General features: G+C 44.0%; 4 protein-coding genes across 5 annotated transcripts in view; all 4 read left to right on the top strand.

Annotated features, from left to right (window-relative positions):
- hoxc4a (homeobox C4a) overlaps window positions 1-2,375 on the top strand; it is a 10,538-nt gene extending 8,163 nt beyond the window's left edge. The window contains exon 3 of the mRNA XM_035643930.2: window positions 2,242-2,375. Coding sequence (XP_035499823.1) covers window positions 2,242-2,287 — 46 coding nt within the window. The 3' untranslated portion in view covers window positions 2,288-2,375. The remainder of the gene's footprint in view (window positions 1-2,241) is intronic.
- Window positions 1-2,380, top strand: part of LOC124849314 (homeobox protein Hox-C10a-like) — a 55,826-nt gene extending 53,446 nt beyond the window's left edge. Inside the window, exon 4 of one of the 2 annotated variants that reach the window (XM_035643926.2) lies at window positions 2,242-2,380. The gene's annotated coding sequence lies outside the window, so the exon portion shown is untranslated. The remainder of the gene's footprint in view (window positions 1-2,241) is intronic. The other variant, XM_035643929.2, reaches the window with a different exon arrangement.
- Window positions 2,381-2,578: 198 nt separating this feature from the next.
- LOC118316279 (homeobox protein Hox-D3-like) lies at window positions 2,579-5,707 on the top strand. The gene is made up of 2 exons (XM_035643935.2): window positions 2,579-2,906; window positions 4,160-5,707. The coding sequence occupies exons 1-2, from the start codon at window positions 2,579-2,581 to the stop codon at window positions 4,720-4,722; spliced, it is 891 nt and encodes a 296-aa protein (XP_035499828.2). The 3' UTR covers window positions 4,723-5,707.
- An 8,802-nt stretch (window positions 5,708-14,509) lies between these two features.
- On the top strand, window positions 14,510-19,414 carry hoxc1a (homeobox C1a). Its single transcript, XM_035644380.2, has 2 exons — window positions 14,510-15,077; window positions 18,641-19,414. The coding sequence occupies exons 1-2, from the start codon at window positions 14,510-14,512 to the stop codon at window positions 19,045-19,047; spliced, it is 975 nt and encodes a 324-aa protein (XP_035500273.2). The 3' UTR covers window positions 19,048-19,414.
- The last annotated feature ends 996 nt before the right edge of the window (window positions 19,415-20,410 follow it).

Raw genomic sequence — 20,410 nt, 5'->3', positions numbered from 1 at the left:
GTTGTTTGTGTCAGCAGGCGAGGGAGCGCAGAAGGTATAAGGAGGAATTGTGAGAGGGTTGACACCCAGAGCGACCGGCGCGCTTTTTTTGTGCGAGAGAGAAAAATGATTTATTGCCACCGAGGCGGTTCAAACAGAGTTCACGGAGAATTGTGGCGGAGGCGCAGAGGAGCTAAATTATGGTCTTGCTGAGCCAGTATATCATAGATTCTATCTCCAATTCAGAGTGTGTTCAAGGGTGTGAGGTAAGGAAAACAAAACGAATTTAATTACTTTCTCCCATTTCAGTGCGTCCATATGTGCACGCGGCCCAACTCACCTGCTAATAACAATAATAACAAGAATGGCGAGAAGGGGAACTGATGGATGTCATCGTGTTTCAATCTCTATTCATTTCTCCGGATTGACTGTGGAGATATTTGGCACTTGAACTATATAATTTGAATGGCTGTTGGCCGCAGTCGTTACCTCGTTTTCAGTGTCTGATTAAAATTAAATTTGAATCAATAATAATTACAATAAAATCAAGACACTTTAATGCTGATTGTGGTTACCAATAAGCCATACACGGATTGTAATCGCATTATGTGCAATTAACTGTTCATGCAGCCTATTTAAAAAAGAAAGAAAAGGAGGGGGAGGGGGGGCATCTGAGTGGAGGTGCAGGTAAAACGCTCGGTGACGGTGGCAGCAGCAGCAGCAGCAGCAGCAGCATCAGCAGCAGGGGTGGAGCGGAACAAGGGGGAAGGCTCCTCTCCTTCCATGGCTCTGCGACCCTGAGCGCATAATCCATCACCTCCCAGAGACATTTAAAGAGGGTTCTCTCGACAGCTTTGTTGTAGTGAAACACGAGAAAGAACTTAAATCTAACGCCTGGTTCACACTCCGACTGATACAGGATACAGAAATATGCAAACATCGTATAGCCTGCGGAGCCTCTCTCGTGTTTTGGGAAAATGATTTTGACTGCACTATTTAAAGAAGAAGAAGAAGAAGAAAGTAGTGATGGCTTCATTATTCCAGTTGTGTATCCACTTTGCATACAAATTAAGCAACCACTTTTAATGAGATCTTCTCCCCCCATAGTTTAACTCCACCAGGCCACAAGCGATTCAGCTTTTATCCCCAAACAACACCCCCCGCCCCCGACATGGGAATTATTATGTTTTATTTTCTTAAATCGAAGTTGCAAAATGCTTTGCAGTTCCACAGCTATATATATATATATATATTTATATATATTTCAAAGTCCCCATCAGTGTGTTGTGTGCACCACGTTGTGTGGCTGCGAACAGACGTGTGAGCTCTGCTCAACGTCTCCTCCTCTTTGTCCACGATGCAGCCGAGCAGCAGGCGGGATGTTGACCAACAGAAACATGTCCAGGGTTTGGACTGCGGACACGCAGGGGACACTAGATATCCTGAACAGTGATGCTCGATTCTTGCAAATGCTTCGACTCGTCCCATAGAAGAAGAGGAAAAAGGGGAAAAAAATCCTCCTAATGATTTTCCTCCTTTGTCTTTGTGTGGCAATGACAGTCAAAGCCTTTGTTTGACCACTCCCAGTGAATCCTATTAAAGCTGCACACTTTCCACTCCGACAGTTGGAAGCATATGCTGTTATTTGCAGAAAAAAACCCGCCGATTTTTTTTCAATGATTAGTTGAATTAGTTCAAAAGAAAAACATTAATAATCGGATTTATTTATTTTACAGGGGGAAATCAGCCTCGCAGCAGAGTGTCAACCGAAAGGCTGCCTGACGGCATGAATACGAGATTTGAAACTGTTTATTATTATATTAAAATGGGGCCAAAAAAAAAAATCATAGGGATGTCAATCCTGTATTTATTTTGCATTGCACACGTGGAAAGCTTCAGATTAAAAAAAAACTTGTGGTCGATAACCCGTAATTATCCGGTGTGTGATTCCAGATCAGACGAGCTCCTCGATGTTGCATTTTGATTAAACAACACACACAATAAAAAAACCTACCCCCGGAGAGGATTGGATGTGCAGCTGCAAACGGCGGCTCCCTTTATAATAAACGCTTCTAAAGATTTACAGCATTAAAAGAAATCAACCACGAGACGTTTCTCACCACACATGTAATCTCTGCCCCCCCCCCCTCCCCCCCGCCCCTGCTCTCTCTATAAACACATCTCTTTCTCACTCACTGATTACACAGTTGTTGGCATCACTTCTTATTCCGTTATGTGATTTTTTTTCTCTTTTCTTTTCAGTCCCACAGGCACAGAGACGCCGGCTACTCGCAGAAATGTTGTCTGAAGAAACCTCGCAGCAGCTTCTTCCTGCGCCCCAAGTTGTCGGCGGATCACTTCGCAGCCCCAGAGCTTGGCCATTGGACGACGGACACACGTGACCACGGCGCCCTTCTGGTAAATATTATTCAAATATTCCACATGGTTTCTCCAAGTGCTCATCCCCTGCATGTTTTTTTTTTTTTACACAGTCAGGTTAATTGTGATGGGATATTAGACGGAGACAAACCCCTGGCTTTTTACGGCTGTTGGGGGGATTCCTGGTTTTTATTTGAGACAGTTTGATGAGCTCGGGTCCATGGACCCCCGACAGTCCGCCCTCCCGCTGCAGCTGCACGGCAACAGTTTTGCTGTGAGCTCTGGACGAGTGCCAGAAGTGATTGCGGGATGCGATGGAGGAGGCCAAGACGCAGAACTCAATCAGCAAAACATGACCTCCTCTGCTCGTGTCACTTCCAGGTTGGGCCCAGGTGAACAGTTTCAGAGCCCGCTGGAGCCCCCGGTTCACTGCCATGCCAAGGGCAAGCTGGACATCGAGAGCAGGAGCTGCAGTCTCCTCACCATCTGCCGCTCTGGAGTCACTTTCCCCTGGATGAATTCACGGACAACTGACTCTGATCAATCTGGTAACTCTGCCTTTATTTATTACCAAGTGACTTTGACTCTCTGACTGAGATTGCAGAAAATTGTTGAGTGATGGGGTGAATCCATGACAACCACACACAATGACTCTGTCCCTCATTCACACACTCACCTCTGACTTTCATCAAATAACTTCACATGTCACATGACACACTGCATGCCCATGACAGTAAACTGTTTCATACTACATAACAGCATTCACACATCATTTGTTCAATGAGTCCCCTTCATTATTTTGAATATACCAAAGTATATTTTTTCACTTCTGTTAGGTCAAACTAGTGTATGAATGAGTTGCAGCTCAGTTAAACAAATGTCTGTGTCCGGCTCTTGCTTGTTTTTTCACTCCTGCAGGCAAAGTAGAAGTCAGTGGAGCAGCATTTTATTTTGGATGAAAGTATCTTAATCATAAAATATCACTTTATGTTCTGTTGTTTCTTTGTCATTGAATAAATCTGCTCAGTCAACCGAGTATAACGTCTGCCCACATAATTTAGTGAGTAAAATAAAGTTTATTCTGAGGGGGAAATCTCCATTAAACTTTACAACAAGGAAAGAAGATCATTCCAGAAATGGTAAATAATCATTAACTATACAAAACCTTTTTTTTATTGTTCACTAATCATGCTTCTTAACTGTCACAGTACTACATGACCATCACTGCTACAAACAAGCCCATAACCATGAGGCCACAGCCTGCCAGTCTGCTGGTGTGTTGTTAAGCAGAGCAGTTTGCTCTCCAAGGTCACCACGGGCCTTATTAAGTATCCATTAACCCCTGTACGTTATATTGTTATTAACAGGGCCCTGGTATTGCTGATGTGCATGTCAAATGGAATCCCTAATGGTGGTTATTTTCAGTGGGAGTCCCAGGGTACCTTTTAAGTGACTGAGATGGGGATTTGACAGGTCTGCTTCCGTGTGTAGCCGTGATTAATGTGGCCCTGTCAGGCAGCCGTAGTGGCGTCAGATGTTTCCCCCAGACTGTTTCTTCGGGTGGTAACTTTCCCTGAACACATGACACAGTAGACAGCCAGTCTTGTACGGTGTCTCGAGCATGACTGAATACTCAGGAAAGAGCTGAGGGTCCCAAGTGCGTGGTCTCAGGTTGATTGGATGAGGATTAACATCACGACCACTTGAATCCTCCACGTCGGGGAGGGGGGTTTATACATCCCATGTCAGACTTGTTATATGCTTTCATCACCCTCTCTTCTCTATGTGCTTCCTCCCACAGTAATGGGAAGCGGCGGCGTGGCGGCTGGAGGCAGAGGAAGGCCCGGTGTGAGGAGGGAGAGGACGGCCTTCACCAACAGCCAGCTGCTGGAGCTGGAGAAGGAGTTCCACTTCAGCCCTTACCTCTGCCGCCCTCGCAGGCTGGAGATGGCCGCCGGGCTGCAGCTCACCGATCGCCAGGTCAAGATCTGGTTTCAGAACCGCAGGATGAGGTACAAGAAGGAGCGCAAGTGTGGAAAGGTGGCAGGCGCGTCCGAGCGGTGGTCTCCCTGCCACCCTTCCTCCAGCTCGAGCTCTTGCGCGGATCACCTGAGTTTCCCAGGTGCATGCGTTATTAGAACTTCCTCTCCCTCAGACCTGTACTTCATGGATTATGCTCCCACGCCGTCGTCCTCCACCTCTCTCATTGGCTCTCGCGGTGACGGCAGCAGCGGCGGTCAGTGTATTCACACTGCAGACCTGCCCCATCTAAGTTGTATATTTCCATCTGTTGCGAATGGTCCGCCGTCCTCCTGTTGGGGCCTAGATAGCCTTCACCATGCTGGCACTTCAAACTGGCCCTAGGGCCTCATCATGGCCCTCCCTCCCGTGCTCATCAAAATCTCAATGATACATCCACTTTCACTGAGTTATGAAAGGCGGGAGGACGTCTGATTAGCGTTGCAGGGTTGAAATCCCCCCAGCACACTCTTTCACCACTCATGAAGCATTTTAATTAGACCGTATGAACATGTCTTCATTAAAGCGGAGCCACAGTGATATCATTTGTGTATCTCAGGCGACTGGAGGTCTTCGAACTTGCCGCATGAACACTGCATGCACAAGACATTTATGTAATTAATTTTACATGTTTTTCGAGGTCACTTTTTTGGATGTTACATTTGTATCGGTTTTGCATGTTATATGCACGTGGAACTTATAACTGCGAGTGAGTTTCCTATTCCCTCAGTTTGAAGGTAATAGCTAAGTGGTTATTATATCTTGTTAGTATCACATTAGGCCTCTTTTTCATTATTTATGTACTGTAAATGGCAGCATTTGTGTAAAAAACATGTTTTAACTGTTAAATGGACGGAATAATGTTCACATTGAATGATGTTATATTTTTGTTAAAGCCATTAAAGGATATGGCAAGTCTTTGATACAGTCCTTGATAAATTGAGACGTCACATACTGTACATGCTTAATAAATGCATTTGGGAAAACTGTAGCTCTCGTGCACTGTTTACCCTGTTCATTGCTGATGAAATTTTTTTTTTCCAGCAGTATTTCATGATTAAGATATTGTTGGATAAGGTCCCAAATGGGGGAGAAAAAAAAGAGAAAGATGCTGTAATTTAATTAAGGCACGCTTTAGATTCATTGAAAACTCTACAGTGTTGTGCATTCAAGTTGCACAGTCTTGCCACAGAAGCCTCTCCCTCGCTCCTGCCTCCAAGTTCCCCGACCATTAATCACGGAGACAAGGCAGTCTTTCCAGCAGTCCAACCACAAGCTCTGAACCCACTGGGCACCATGACAAGATCTCTTTGCCTCCTCCTTCCCAGCCCCTGCCTTTTCAACAGCCAAATTGTAGAGCTGCATGTTGGGGCTGGCCTCCCTCTCAGGGGGCATGTTAGTTGTGTTGCTTAAAAACACTTCCAGCAGCCAGTAGGATACAGACCAATGAGGTTCACTAACTAATAGTAACATATTATCTCAAGGAACAACAAGGAAGACGTTGTGTCATATTCTGTGCCATGACACATGGATTCCCAAATTGAATTATCTCATGGAAATAGTATTTTTCCTTTGCTATTTTTGATTTCAAATTCTCCTGATTCACTGAGCTAAATTACCCACACGGGACGTTATGCATTTTTTTGCCAGAAGTAGGTCACAAGTTCTCTTGGGACTCAACAGTTTTACACATCAAAGACATGAGAGCAACTTTTCCCCACGCTCGGTGAGCCGCGATATCAATACTCCCAACAAAGTTGTGCACATGCTGACAGTTTTAAATCAGCGGCCTTACTGTAAATGAGTTGTCACAGAGGACCACTGACAGCTTTGAAACGAGGGAGGTACCCGGGAAGCCGATCCCCTCGTGACCCTGAATAGAGTGACTTCTTGCTCCTAATTCATTACCGAATCAGTCCCTGGATCAGCTGTCATTCGGTAAATATTTGATACAGTTTGCAGCAGTTCTCAGTCAGTGTCAGGGGAGCTCTACAGCCGCTGAAACTCAGTGGAAATGTTAAATAGAATAAAGCCAGGTCCACACCACGTCTGTGTCCTAGAGGTGGTGACAGCAAGGCAATTTCAGAGAAACGTAATAAAGGGAGAGAGAGAGAGAGAGAAGGAGAGGAAGCAAGAGACTGTTCTCTCCTGCTGATATGTTTGTTCGGAGACAGAGAGCGGGGGGATTGTGGAGAAGAAGGACCAGACAGTGTTGGATTCCTGAGATTCTTGCATACGCCCCGCTGATTTATGGTGTTAATGGTGCAGAGGCTCAATAGGACCTTTACCTCTGGTTCCTCACCACATTCTCCTGCCAGACACTAAAAGCCAAGAGGATCTGCACACTGGAGTGCAGTAATTCTGTAGCTGGGGTCAAGGGGGATCCCCAGGGGTCAATCATCCCCCCCCCCCCCAAGGGCCCCACTGCAAGGGGGAACAGTCTACTTCCATTTCAACATTAGCTTTAGCCATTTGTTCTCACACTGAGTTGCTTCTAGTTAGCAACTTAAGTCATCATTTCCTTTTTTACTGTTCTTCGGGGGAAGATCTGCAAAGCCCCAAATCCTTTACATGTTTTTTTTCACCCTGGGTTTTGATCAGACTTGAGAGATGTATTAAGAGGATCTTTGAAGTGATGAATGATGCCAGCCGTGGTGCCATGAAACCAGCTTTGGTTACGGTCCATCATTAATATCAGATTTTTTTTGCGTTTTTGTCCTTTACAGTGACTGATGCTTCACTGTCCCATTTGCAGCTGTTGTGAAACCGATTTTGAGGTTAGACTTGAAAAATGCTCCATGCATCAAGACTCTTCTTAAGCTGCCGTGAAAAAAAGAAATTGCTGTGTGCTTAACAAAGACATGCGTCTTAAAGTATCTTCCAAAACATTTGCCCCTGAAAGAGTCAAGCCTGAGGCTTTTCGTATTACCATCTCAGTAATCTCCTGGTGTCTACTGGAGTATTGCGTTGGGTAGTGTTATTTCCATTCATTATATGGGGATCACCATCAGGGGAAATGAATGATAACAATGATAACACATGTCTACATGTGACAGGCCCTGCTCTGATTGGACTGTGTGCTACATGTTTGTTGTCTGGAGAGCCACGACGGAGGTTTCTCAACCATCAGTGTCTCAACACAAGTCATGCATCGTTTTTTGTTGTATCTTCATATACCATTTACATTACCATTCACACATATACTCATTCATACCACCAGTTAATGCAGATGATTGATGTGCTTCACACCGTTTATGAACAGGAATAAACACCCTCCAAAAGAACAAAAACTTCTCTTTATTTACAATTTGTTAATTAAATTGTCATGACCATGTCAAAGTGAAAAATGAATTCTCTCATCATATAGGCAATGTAAAAAAAAGATTCCAAATTTTGTCATGGTAAACTTTAAAATAAAAAGTAGTATATAAAGATAAAATCAAAGCGGGACTTCTAAAGGTTAAGTTCATATTTTGGTAAAAGTGGTTGAGTGAGTGATTAAGAAATAAACCCTAGTTATTAAGGATGTAACATTTTATACACAAAACATTTTTTTTATCATGACATCAAATCTAATTCTGAAACTATAACATAGCATGTATACAGCCATGTCTGTTTCAAGTTCGATTATGAACTTGCTCAGTTTAAAACAAATGGATTATGTTTTTTGTCCATGTATCATTGTTTTCTGTCTAAATTGCCTTTTCTACATTCTACCTGCCATGTCATGTCTGTTACTGTTTTGTGCCACAGTAAAATAGAATGTAACAATAATAATAATGTGAAGAATACAGCCGCATTTCTTTCCCCTTTCAAGTTCAAATATGAACCTATTTTATTGTGTCACAAAACCGTACCAGACATAACATGGCAGTTAGAATGTAAAAAGACAATTTAGACAGAATACAATGATACATGGACAAAAAAACACAATCCATTCATTTTGAACTGATCAAAGTCAAAACAAATCACACAACTCTCCTGCGGGGTTAAAAGAGGTTAAAAGCTTGAATCTCCTCAGAGCAAACTCTGCCGAATTTATGGGTTAAAATGAAAGATTGTGTTTGCTAACGACTATTTTCAAAGGGCTGGACGATTCAAAGTTTTGGATTTATGGTCATTTATGTTTATCTTGTAGATTTCTGTATCCACGAGGGGGAAAATGAGATATTTTGTTCAACAGGTTTTTACATTTTTTATGGTGGTAATGTTTTGTATATGGAGTGCTGTGTGATTCAAAGGGCACAAAAGAGCTGGTAGCAATGGACTGTATAAAAAGAAAACTGAAAAAAAACAAAAAACACTTCACACACCACCCAGAAGAAGTGTTTGTATTCATACACCACAGTCCACTAAATGTTGATGGACTGCTGCTCTGCACTTTCCAAAAGTTATGGAAGATGGAAGAAACTGAAACATGTTAGAAACAACAACAGTTGTGTCCTGTGCTTAAATGCTATTCTGAACATAATAAGAAATATATTATGACCGACTTGAGGCTTATTTCCAATTTTCCTTTTTGAAACATTATGTTTGAGAATCGACTGATCTGTGCAATAGAAGTAAAAACCTTCCCAGTGACTGTTACACGCGACACTTTGGTGGATTGTTAGGTAAAACCCTAAACTTTTATGCGGGGCCTTTAGGAGCTTTCGTTCTTTTTATGACCTATTAACCTTCTCAGTCTTTTCCCTCCGCAGTTGTAACTGCTGTCCACCAGTCTCTCTGGGTGCTTGTTGCTCGAGATGGTTGTTAAGTATCAATTTCCTGTGTCACCTTTATGGGTTTTATTTATTTGTCTGCCCCTTCACGTGGAACAGAGCCCGGGCATCACTCAGGTGGATGGATTATAACTCAACTGCTACGACTCATCAGTCTTGGAAATTTGACTTCCTGGATCTCATACAACTGTTCCTGTCACATTATGGCGCAGCAATATCAAGATCAATGACATTTTAAATGCTTCCCAGTTGAGGATGATCGGTGACAGTAAAAAGGTAAGTTGGTGATGAAAGTGTCTGAGCTGTGGTGAGCAGCACTGTGCACGGTGTAGCCCACCCCCCCTCTCCCTCGGAAATGAATGAACTTGTAATCACAACAGTAACCCTGCTAAATGTCACATGCTGACCAGTATCGACCACTCAAGAATTGTTTAACACCGAATGGCTTTATCACACAGAATCTAATCAATGCACTTTCTTTTAGTTGTTCTGGTGTAAAAAAAAAAAAATGTGTGTAGAAAAAGAGTAGAAAAACATGTTTAACTATATATAGTTGCTAGTTTATTAGATGCACCCAGAATAGCACAGGCTAAGACAACTGCCCTACAATTAACCATGATGGTTATAATATTGAATATTAATGCATCCATCCCATTTCTATCAAAGAAGACGGACTAAGTTTCAGAAACACGTTTACATGAAGTTGAATCAACACTTTACTAAAAAAAGAGTTTATTAAAAAACTGAACATATTTAAGCTTGTTGAAGTTATTACTGATCTATTGCTCAATTGTTGTATTACACTGTAATAGTTTTGTATAGATAGTTCCTGATAAAAGAGTGTATATATTTTCATTACATAGACTGTGCAGCATATAAAACATGCAGTATTTCCTTTTGTTGGCGTAATAACACTAATGACAATTTTCCTGTTGTCACGTTTGTTAACACTGCACATCCAGTCTTTCAGAGAGAAAATGAATTAGTTATGCAAATATTCTTATTACTTTAACATGTGCAGCAGCAGACTCCCGGACAACGAGGAAGTAAAGACAATTCCAACATCAGATGGATTAAAACTGTGACATAATCTTTTATTTTATTACTTTTAATCCTCAGCCTTCTGAAAAAGGTTATATTTCCCCAGTGTGGTTTTTCTGTTTGTGTGTTCGGCTCATTACCAACTCCTGCTGTGCAGCCAATAAACAAAATACAGTGCACAGAGCATCCAACATATTTTCCTTTGACACACACACACACACACACGCACACACACACGCGCGCACACACACACAAAAATATGTTTGATAATTGGCTGCATAGCACAGCACAGAATATATACACACACACACACACACACACACACACACGTATATACTGTATGTGTGTGTGGGATCTGATTTTTTATTAAATCTAAACTCAAATATTCAACATCCTTCAACTGCTGAAATAATCTTGAACCTCAGAGGAGAGTCATTGCCTCATTAATACAGTTTCATTTTTCTATCCGCATTTTGCTGTTAACCATGATTAGCATGCGCAGGAGATCACTGATCTGCGCTGTGAACAAGCAGGGGATGTTTGAGCAGGAAAGAAGAAAAAAAACAAGGGGAAACAATCTCCCCACTCCCCTCTCTTTCCCTGCAGCGAAACCGCTGCTGTACGGGGGAGAATGTTACAGAGTGTTGTGCTGCTATGATGAACATTTCCTCCTGTTTCGTGTTTAACCCTGCTCATTTCCCACAGTAAGGACTCCGGAAACACACAAGTGTGCACAGCAGCTCGGGGGGAAGATGACTGATGGCTTGTTGTCATGGTGTTCGGGATTCTGCCGACTCCGAGCCTCTCGGCTCGCCGAGGCTGCGAGGCGCCGCGCTACACACTACAGGCTACTGCTGAAAAGTCCTCACATTAGCCAGGTATTGTTTCATTGTCACACTGGTGAGCCTCTGTGCAGAGGGCGGGTCGTCTGCAATTGTCCCCGGCCATTTGCACAGCGGTTGCATTGGATTTATGATTATGGCTCATGTGCTGTGACAGATTTCATAGCATTCAACGAAAAAAAGTATAAGCACAATTATTAGACTTCCACGCTGCGAGTGGATTTCTTTTTGTTTTTCGGCTGGTATTCCCTGGGTCGTGTGTGGGCTGGGTGTGCACTGAGCTAGATCTTACTCCTGACATCACTATTTTTCAAAAATGTCAATATTTGAAAAACACTGACATGCTCTATCAATCACATAGATAGCCATCTTTCAACCGGTCAATGTGCCAAACTTGAATATCTGTTTCTGCTTCTTCTTCAGCCCTGCATTGACCCTTTCTCTCTATTTCTCTTCCCCCCCCCCCCTCCTGCTTTATTTCTGTTTGTCCCTCAGCCATATTACAGCTCCATCATGATGCCACATTGATGAGCCTGAGCTCCATAAACACGGCGTAGATGGCCGTCATCTTCCCCTCGTGGAACTGCATTAAAGGGCAGTGACCTCTCTGGCTGGCGGTGACAGTCGTCTGTCAGCGCTGGTTAATTCCCAGTCTTGTGAGGGGTCAAGAGCTGACACGTAGTGAGGCCTGCCAGTGTCGGAGGGCCAGACAAGGGGTCCGGTGTCAATCGGCCGAAGCATCATGTCGGCAGCAGCGTGGACGAGGGTTCAATTCGAAAACCGTGGAGGTAATCCGAGTGAGGCCGAGCTGATCCCAGGGCCTCGACTGCCTATTGACACACATCAGAGCATGGGCGCGGAAACAAATTAGCATCAGTCAATATCATCTCCCTCCTCCTGCCTCCTGACACATGCAGCCACCCGAGTGCTGCCGTGTTTACCTCACCTCCAGTCAAAACAACAGAGACAATAGTGATCGTGATGGGAGACGCCTACGCGCCTTGAAGGGGGCAGATATTCACATTTCAGGTCTGTGGTTTTCTTAGGGACCTACAATTCAGGATGGTATTCAGGTCATCCATTTCACCTAAATTGTTAGATTTATGCCCCTTTCTCATTTTCCAAACCCATCTCAGGCTAAATTTGCGGTTTAGGGGATTCAAGCTGTCCGGAGGAAAGAACCTCATCTAAACGTCATTTGCTTATTTTTTTTTGCTCTTGTGCTAAATGTGCTAATATAACTTCTGTTGCATAAAGGTGTCGGGCAGTGACGTGGAACAGCACTTCAGATATGCTAATCAAACATATGGCACTTCTAGGAACAAACAGGGGATTACTGTTCTTGTCCTACAAGATAAAAAGGTTACTTGGTTTTAAATGTAATTTGAATGCGTCCATGAGCCATAATGGGCTGAGGCTTTTATTTTTTCAAATTCGTTTGCATAGAAAGCAGAGATGGCTCACACCTGGTTTTTTTTCCCTCCTCCTCCTCTTCTTCTTCTTCTTCCTCTTCCTCTCCCATCTCCCACCCCCTCCCCCCTCCCTCTGCTGAAAGCCATTACAGAAATACAATTTCTAATACCTCCGCACAGGTCTTCGATCGACTGCAAACAAATTTATATTCAGGCGGTAAACAGAAAGCTGCAGAGATTTATTTATTGAGTGTGGAGGAGAGAAACAAGGCAGCGCGTGAACCCTGGGTAACCTCCGAGCTGACATGAAGATGGATCAGTGCGCCATGCAAATGCACGGGGAGAGGGGATATATTGCACTCAGTCATTCAGCACATCGCTGCCTGTAGAATCCCATTACCTCCCACAGCTGGGACCATATTTCTGCGTTGTAAGAATGCGGTTAGAAGTTGTTCATTACGCTGAATTATATTGTAATTACTGCAGACTTAAGAAGACGAACAAAAATATCGGTTACAAAAAAGAAGAGAGAAACGCGTAGTAGGAGTAAGTTGTTGTTGTTGTTGTATTTTTTTAATTAAATGTGGGTGGTTTCTGCCTTCTATCTGAGAAATAAATATATTAATAATAATAATAACAATAATAATTGTGATTACATTTTTTGTTATCATAAATAATCATATGCAAACAATTAATGATAACAATCATAACAATTGTGTGAATATCACATTCTTTATTTTCATTGGATTTAAACAATTTTATAGTAAAAGCCTATAATGCAATTAAAAAAATGTATCAATGAATTGAACACAACATCTTTGTTCTTCTTCATTAGTTAATATCTAGTTTAATGGTTTAATCCCGTTTCGGTCAAACTAAATTGGCTGAAACCTAAAAAGGAGAAAAAAAACGGAAATCTTGCTTTCTTGTAAACTTTTGATTTCTCGGAAATATAAGAGAGCCCATTTCTTCACTGTAAAATTAAACAGCTCCGGTTGTTAGGTCTGTACATTCCCATTGACTTTTGAACGCAGGTCAACAAACCTGTGAAGCACTTCATGCACTGAAAACATTGCTGTTCCTGCAGATCCACTCCTCTACCGTGACGACGATTGGGTTGTTTGCATGATTTGCATTTCGATTCTCTTTTTTTTTCACTCCTGTATTGTGTTCAACTCATCTGCGCATGTATCCTGCATGTAACGTCTGTTCTGCGCGCTTGAAGCGGAGCATTTAGCGTCATTTTTACGCCTATTTGAAAAGTATTGGTTTTCATGTTGACTTACTTTTGGCCACGAGCATGTAATACCCGGATCTTGAGCTGATCCAACATGGACGAACTGTTTATCTTTTCCACCATGTTACATCTTCTCGATCTCCACTCAGGGCCATTTTTATTTTGTATTTGTTCGAGGCTAATTACAAATCTGCTGCCACTGAACTTCTAAATACCAGCTGTCACGACCTCTGAACCCATTAAGTGTGCCTTTCACATGACCTAAGCCCTTTGCTAAAGAGGGCCTCGCTTTTTTTCTTTCTTTCCAAGGAGAAGCCTTCGCAATATTTGCATAATCCATTAGCTGTGTTGGCCTATATCATGTTAATGTAGCGTTGGAACAGGAGTTTCATTGTTGTCTTAAAAGATTCATTCTTTATTTTTTGAAGGATTTGAGCTGTATGATAGAAAGATGTCTGACGTCATAGCCTATACCTGAATAGGTGACAGGCCAGTGAAGGACCTCAGTCTGATGATGACGATTAAGATTAACTTTCTTGCTGCTTTCATAAGGACGTCTGTGGTTTCTCGTTGTGGCCTGCATGATGCCACACTCTTCTCACTGTGATGTTGACCTGGAGTCAGTTTCACAACTTGCTGGCTCGGCGAAATCAGCGTTGTCCTCCCTGATGACACAGATGTCCAGCCATTGGCCGACACCGGGGGGGCACGTCATCTCCATCAATCAGGGGCCAGTGTTTCTCCTCTGAGGAATGTCCCCGCGGTCGGCCGGTCGGTCGTCCAGCCGCCTGACCGTGCGTTACTGGATGCACGAGAGGCCGGGCATGAAGTGCAACCCCGTCCAATGAGTATGCAGGGGGGGGGGGGGGAGAGGTGATAATGACTTCCTATCAAGAGTTAACGGCCGAAGGGGAGAGTAGCCCTCTGTTCACGGGCTGCTGCCGAGCAAAAGAGGTCATAAACCGGGACCTGGGCGGCAGGACTCATCCTGAGGATGAGGAGGGGAATCTGGAGGTGGGAATCGCTTCAAGATTTAACCCCCCGCATCCCCACTTCTCAACTCTCCCCAATAGTTTGACTCTCTGCACCTCTTCGGACAGCCCACCTCCTCCTCCTCCTCCTCCTCCTCCTCCCCCTCCTGCGCCGTTCGAGGCTCTCGGGGGCTTCTCGACACCGGCCTGCCCCCACTCGTCCAGTGTCCCCTGGCGGTGCAGGGCGCAGGGGCAGGGCTCTCCCGGACGCGGATATTGTGCGTCAACTAACAGCGGGACGGGACTCTCCGATTTTAGGTCACTCGCAGAGCAAATTCAAATCTACCCCCGTCATGGCTGCGAGACCGACGTCGCCGTGCGAGGTCCAGCCGCCTCGGACTGCAGCGTGGCGGACACGGATGGAAGGAGTAAAACTTTTGAGTGGATGAGAGTGAAGAGGAGTCAGCACCGGGCGGGTAAGACTTCTGGTTTTTTTGTTTGTCATGGGAGACCGAGCTCGAGAGGAAAGAAAAAGTCACCTCGAGACATGCATTGATTCTATATGTTTGCTTTATTTTCAACTCTGGATAAGTTCCATTCATAGTTGGAAAAGTTTGGTCGAAGTTTTTCTCCACGAGCTGAACAAAACAAACAGAGGGAGAAGGTGACGTGATTTGTGCGTCACAGTCAACAATGTCCTCCGTGGGCAGAAGTTGGATTCAAACGAAAGAAAAGAGTCCTCATTGTTTTAAAAGCAGATCGAAAGGCAAATTCGGTTTGTTGACGCGACGTCACATTTGAATACGCACACGAGGACTCGATCATCATTTCCTTAACGGTCCCATGTTAATGTAAATCTGTTCGGTTGTATAAACATTTTGTTTCGCTCCACCTACTGTTACACGCAGGACTCAGACTGTTCGTGCAGAAGCAGGGTGAAGTACAGTAAGAGGCCTGTTCAGCCTCGGTGTGTGTACGCAACCCAGAGAATGATCAATTATTTACCCTTGCCCTTACTTACCAGTGGCTTTTGAATAATGCAACAGACCACTGCCTGTCGAGACTCACAGGAAGTTGAGTAAAACTTACTCTTGGAGTGCTCCCTGAGTATTGATTAGTTGTCTGTTGGTAATGAAAGCCCTTGCCTATTGATTTCAGTTTGCAGCACCTTTACATGTGTCCACCTTTTTAACATAATTGCTGTCACAGATCATCATTTCCCTGACTGATGAGTCCTGGGCACAGAGCCCGCACAGAAGAATACATATCCAAGCCTTTATAAAAAAAGTAAAAAATATATTAAAATAAAAACCAATGGCCTGCTAATGTGAAAAATGCCTATCAATGTTCAAATTTATGTGAGTTATAGTATATCCTATATGATAGATGCTCCATGTGATCAATATTGTCATTTGACTGACTGGCCACTGTACTTGGGTTGAGTTTCATACATTTCTCCATTTCTCAGATTTACAACATGCAGGTCTAGACTTTTTTTGTTTTTGTTTTCTCCACAGAACAGTGTCTGCTTGCTGTGATGCTGCTGTAAATATTCAGCGACCAAAGATGCAGCTTGGTCAATACTACACACTGTGTTTGTGGTAAAAGGCCCGAGTTCCCTCTGCGTCGGATGCAGCAAACACCACGCTGCTGCAAAGTCCAGATGAGCGGTGAAGATAATGTGGATTAAACATGTTATTTCTGCATTGAGCAGCACACAAAAGGTCACGTCTACGTGTGTGCGCGATGCAACACACACAAAACTACAGTTCATAGCTTGTGATTATCTACTCACAGGCTCAAAATCCAGAGGGGCACCTGGCAGACTGTAAAACATTACACATTTAAGACACTTTGGAAATTCAGATTAGTGGGTAATGATGATGTGCCCTCACACACACACACACATTCACCGTGTAACATCATTTTCCTGATGATGCCACTGTGAGAAAAGCAGAGGGCCACATCAGTACCATTTTCGATTTGTCATAAATATTGAAATGTTGTAAGATGCGACTGAAAGAAAACCACCCATTTCTGGCTTTTGATCGCCTCACTGCATGTTCAGAATGTGGATTAGTTGGTATTTCTCTCATGGCGCCCCTGTGAGGGAGGCAGAAGGTCACAACAACAACAACAACCTCTGAGTGGTCCAGGAGTCGTTTTATTCATAAAACGCATTAGCCACTCGTCTGATCCAACTCTGTTGCACTTGAGAAAGCCATTGGCTCGCCGCCGCCCACGCACACAGACACATCTCCTCGCCGTACTCAGAGCATCTCTGTAACCTCTTCCTGTATCCCTCTGAAGGGGATCATCTGTAGGAGTGACTCATTAACGCCACAATGTAACTTGGAAAAGAGTCATTAGTGGGAGTGTGCTTTTCCTCTGGAGGGTGTATTGGTTCTGGCACAAAACAAAGTCCCGCGTACTCTACCGTGGTGAAAGGCCTCCTCAGACCTGCTGAAACCTGATCTCCTGGCTCGGTGTGTATATTCCCAGTGCGTCATTCTTCAATTATGCTTTGACAGCACCTGAATTACTGTGGGCTGGATGCCCAGATGACTGAGGCAATGTGTATTGATCTATCTCCCTTTCTTCTTCGCTCTCCTTGGCTTGGAAGGCCCCTCTGTTCCCTTTGCTGGCTGGCTATTTTTAAACGTGCAAGTCATTCCTCAAATATTTGGTTTGATTCTTTTATGCCTTCTGGCTGGCATCAATTCTATTATCTTTGGAGCCATTAATCAGAATGTGCATGTGATTTGCACTCCTGAAAGCTGAAGTTCTTAATTACGCACAGTTCCTCGGCATTGCTTCCTCACACTCTCTGTCCTCTAATTCTCAGGCTCGGTTACCTTGACATACATTTTCTTAAAACACAGATGTCGACATTTATCCCATAACTGACCTTTCCATCTGCTGCGCTTTGCCGAGTGGCTAGAGGCCTGTTAACCTTCCTCTCTATGAATTGTGGTGGGACACACTGGACTACACCTGGCACACTGACTCCATTATGCGGCAGGCGGCGGCACATTCTCTCAGAGGCAAAGACACACTGGCGACCACTCACAATGTCAGCGGTGAAAAATCAAGATATAGCTGCGGCCCCTGTCATTCATTGCACATAAGCAGCACAGATGATACTTTAATGTGTAACCCAGAAACCTCAGAGGAAGAGAAGGCAGGCATTTGTCATTACTACAGTGTTTGCGAGGATTTGTAAACTGTTAAACTGCCATTGGCACAGAAGGGCCTAAAGACAAATTAATAATGATTCTGATGAATACAGTTAATGGCCTGTGAATGCTACAAAGTTGTTTTGAATTGCCAAATATTTATGTGACTGCAGTATACAGCGACATCTAAATGTAAAATTTCCAAATGTCTCCCGAGTCAGAGGAGTCGATTCGAAACTCTGTTCTTTTTTTTTCAGGCTGTAGTTTGTGATGTTGCTGCACGATGTTGCACAGGTGTGTCCACGCCTGGAGATAACACGCACTTCCCCATCCACCTGTTTTACAGCACCGAAAGAATTTGCAATGTGCCTATAAGCTATTACTAAAGTTGATTCTTCGGTGAAGTACATCTTTGTTACAGAGACAGAAAAATGGCTCTGGGGCTGAAGACTTTAAATCAAAAGAAACTGTTTCGGGGCCAATTCCTACAAATCTTTTTATGTTTTCTAAAAATAATTTCAGGTCTTATGAACACTTGCACATTTGTTTAACCCATTTCCCTCTGTACCAAGCAAAAACAAGTTATTTGTATTCAATTCATATTTCTCATTATCAGTGTGACACATCTAAATCTTCTTGATGCATCTTATTTTATTTAATTTCAAGGGATTTAATACTAAAACCATAACAACATGACAATGACAAGAGTTTATATGTCAGTTTCAACTATCATATTTTTTTCATCTCATTTCCTGGACATGGGGGTGGATGGTTTTATTCAGAAGGGTTTTGTGCTTCTTTTGTGATCAACCTCTTTGAGCCTTGCTGACGGATGTTTTCTCGTGTCCTCTGTCCCCATGCAGCCGGGGTGCACATGACCTGTGGGTTCGGTGTTGCTGGCTCGGGAGTCGGAGCTGTGGAGGCTGGAAGCGGCAGCAGCAGCAGCAGATGCGCGGATGGGCATCCCACGGTGAGCGGGGGCCCGAGGACCTGCTTCAGCACCAAGCAGCTGACCGAGCTGGAGAAGGAGTTCCACTTCAACAAGTACCTGACGCGGGCCAGGCGGGTGGAGGTCGCCGGCGCCCTGCAGCTCAGCGAGACGCAGGTGAAGGTTTGGTTTCAGAACAGACGCATGAAGCAGAAGAAATTGCGGAGGGTCGGGCTGCTCTGCGACCCGAGCCCCGCGGCCCAGCACTCACACGCGGACTCTTTGGACACCTGCCCCGCTCCAGACCCGACCTCCCCCGAACACCTGCCGCTGAACTCGTGAGCCGCCGTCGCGCGTGCCGCACCGCGACGAGGGCGCGGGCCTGCAGATGTTTTGATTCGCCTCCTTTGCATCGGTTTCATTCACGCTTCACCTTTATTTGCTTACCACGATGGATGCGTATCGCAAGGAGCAAGTTTCTTCATGCAAGAACGGGTCAAAACAATCAGTCATTGCTCCCCGGCTTCAGACTGGCGCTCTGATTTGAATATTAAAATTCGAGTCATTGCATTGCGCTCCCGTGCACACAATGTAAAGGAAGATACGAAGTTATATTGATTGTCCATAGAAACGGCGGGCTGGGTTTATTTATTTTGTACAATGTATACTACTGCAACGGACCTCACTTGAATATATTTATTCAACAGGACATGTGCTTCCTTGTTTTGTTTAAAATAATACACATTTTTTATGCAGGCTATTTGCATTTGATAATATTTATTTTATCGACACAGAAAGACTTTTTTACATTTGGGCAACTTTCATAAATCACTCCACCAAATGAAACCGCTGCGCCCTGATCCAGATCCAGTCTTTATCATTAGGCTATTTTTTATAATCTATATTATTTTCAAGCTGCCGCAAAACTTAGCTGCACCTGTTGTAGTCACAGCACTTCTCTGTCATGTTGGCAGACGAGTATCAGGCCACTTTGACAGAGCTTCGATGCTGCTTAACGCGGCACAACCTATTTCGTCCTGTATTAAGGTTTTCATTATCCTCCGTCCATGGGAAGATTAAAACGCCATAATTGACTGATAGATTTATCGACCGCTCGTATTAAGACTATTGATCCGTGGTGATCCATCTATTTGAGGCACGAATCTGGGAGCGTTTGCACGCGTCCGTAACTGCGTGTTAATGGAATGTAGAAATATGACGGTCGGGAATTGTTGCGTCTTTTATTGCCCCCGCACATGCATCAGGAAATGATAATTTAGCCTGAACACTCATGCGGGAGAGCAGACAATAAACCGCTGCCTGCGCTGTTTTGCGCGTCGACCATTACAGCGTGTGGCCCCTGCAGTTGCAGCAACTGCTAAATATTCCTTCCAGATTCACATTCTCATCTCAGGGAAGGTAAATGATTATCAACCCGGCCCCTTAAACACTGCTCTGTTCCCGGCGCCACAAGTCGCTTCTATCATGTTAATGTCTATTTTAATATCGGGACATGGTCCGTCAGCCACGTTAATTTTATGTTAAGGGAATATTTTTATTTAGCTTTCAATTAGCGGTGTGTGTGTGTGTGTGTGTGTGTGCACACTGGATATGAAGGTTACTCGAGCTAAAAGGGGATATTAATGATAACAAGGCACTCGACGTGGAGCAGCAGGGTTGTTATGGCGTCGAACTAAAAACAAAA

Source organism: Scophthalmus maximus, chromosome 3 (genome assembly GCF_022379125.1).
Source record: "Scophthalmus maximus strain ysfricsl-2021 chromosome 3, ASM2237912v1, whole genome shotgun sequence".
NCBI classification, from domain to species: Eukaryota; Metazoa; Chordata; class Actinopteri; order Pleuronectiformes; family Scophthalmidae; genus Scophthalmus; species Scophthalmus maximus.
The sequence above is the reverse complement of the archived record's forward strand: the minus strand, read 5'-3'. Positions and strand labels throughout refer to the sequence as shown.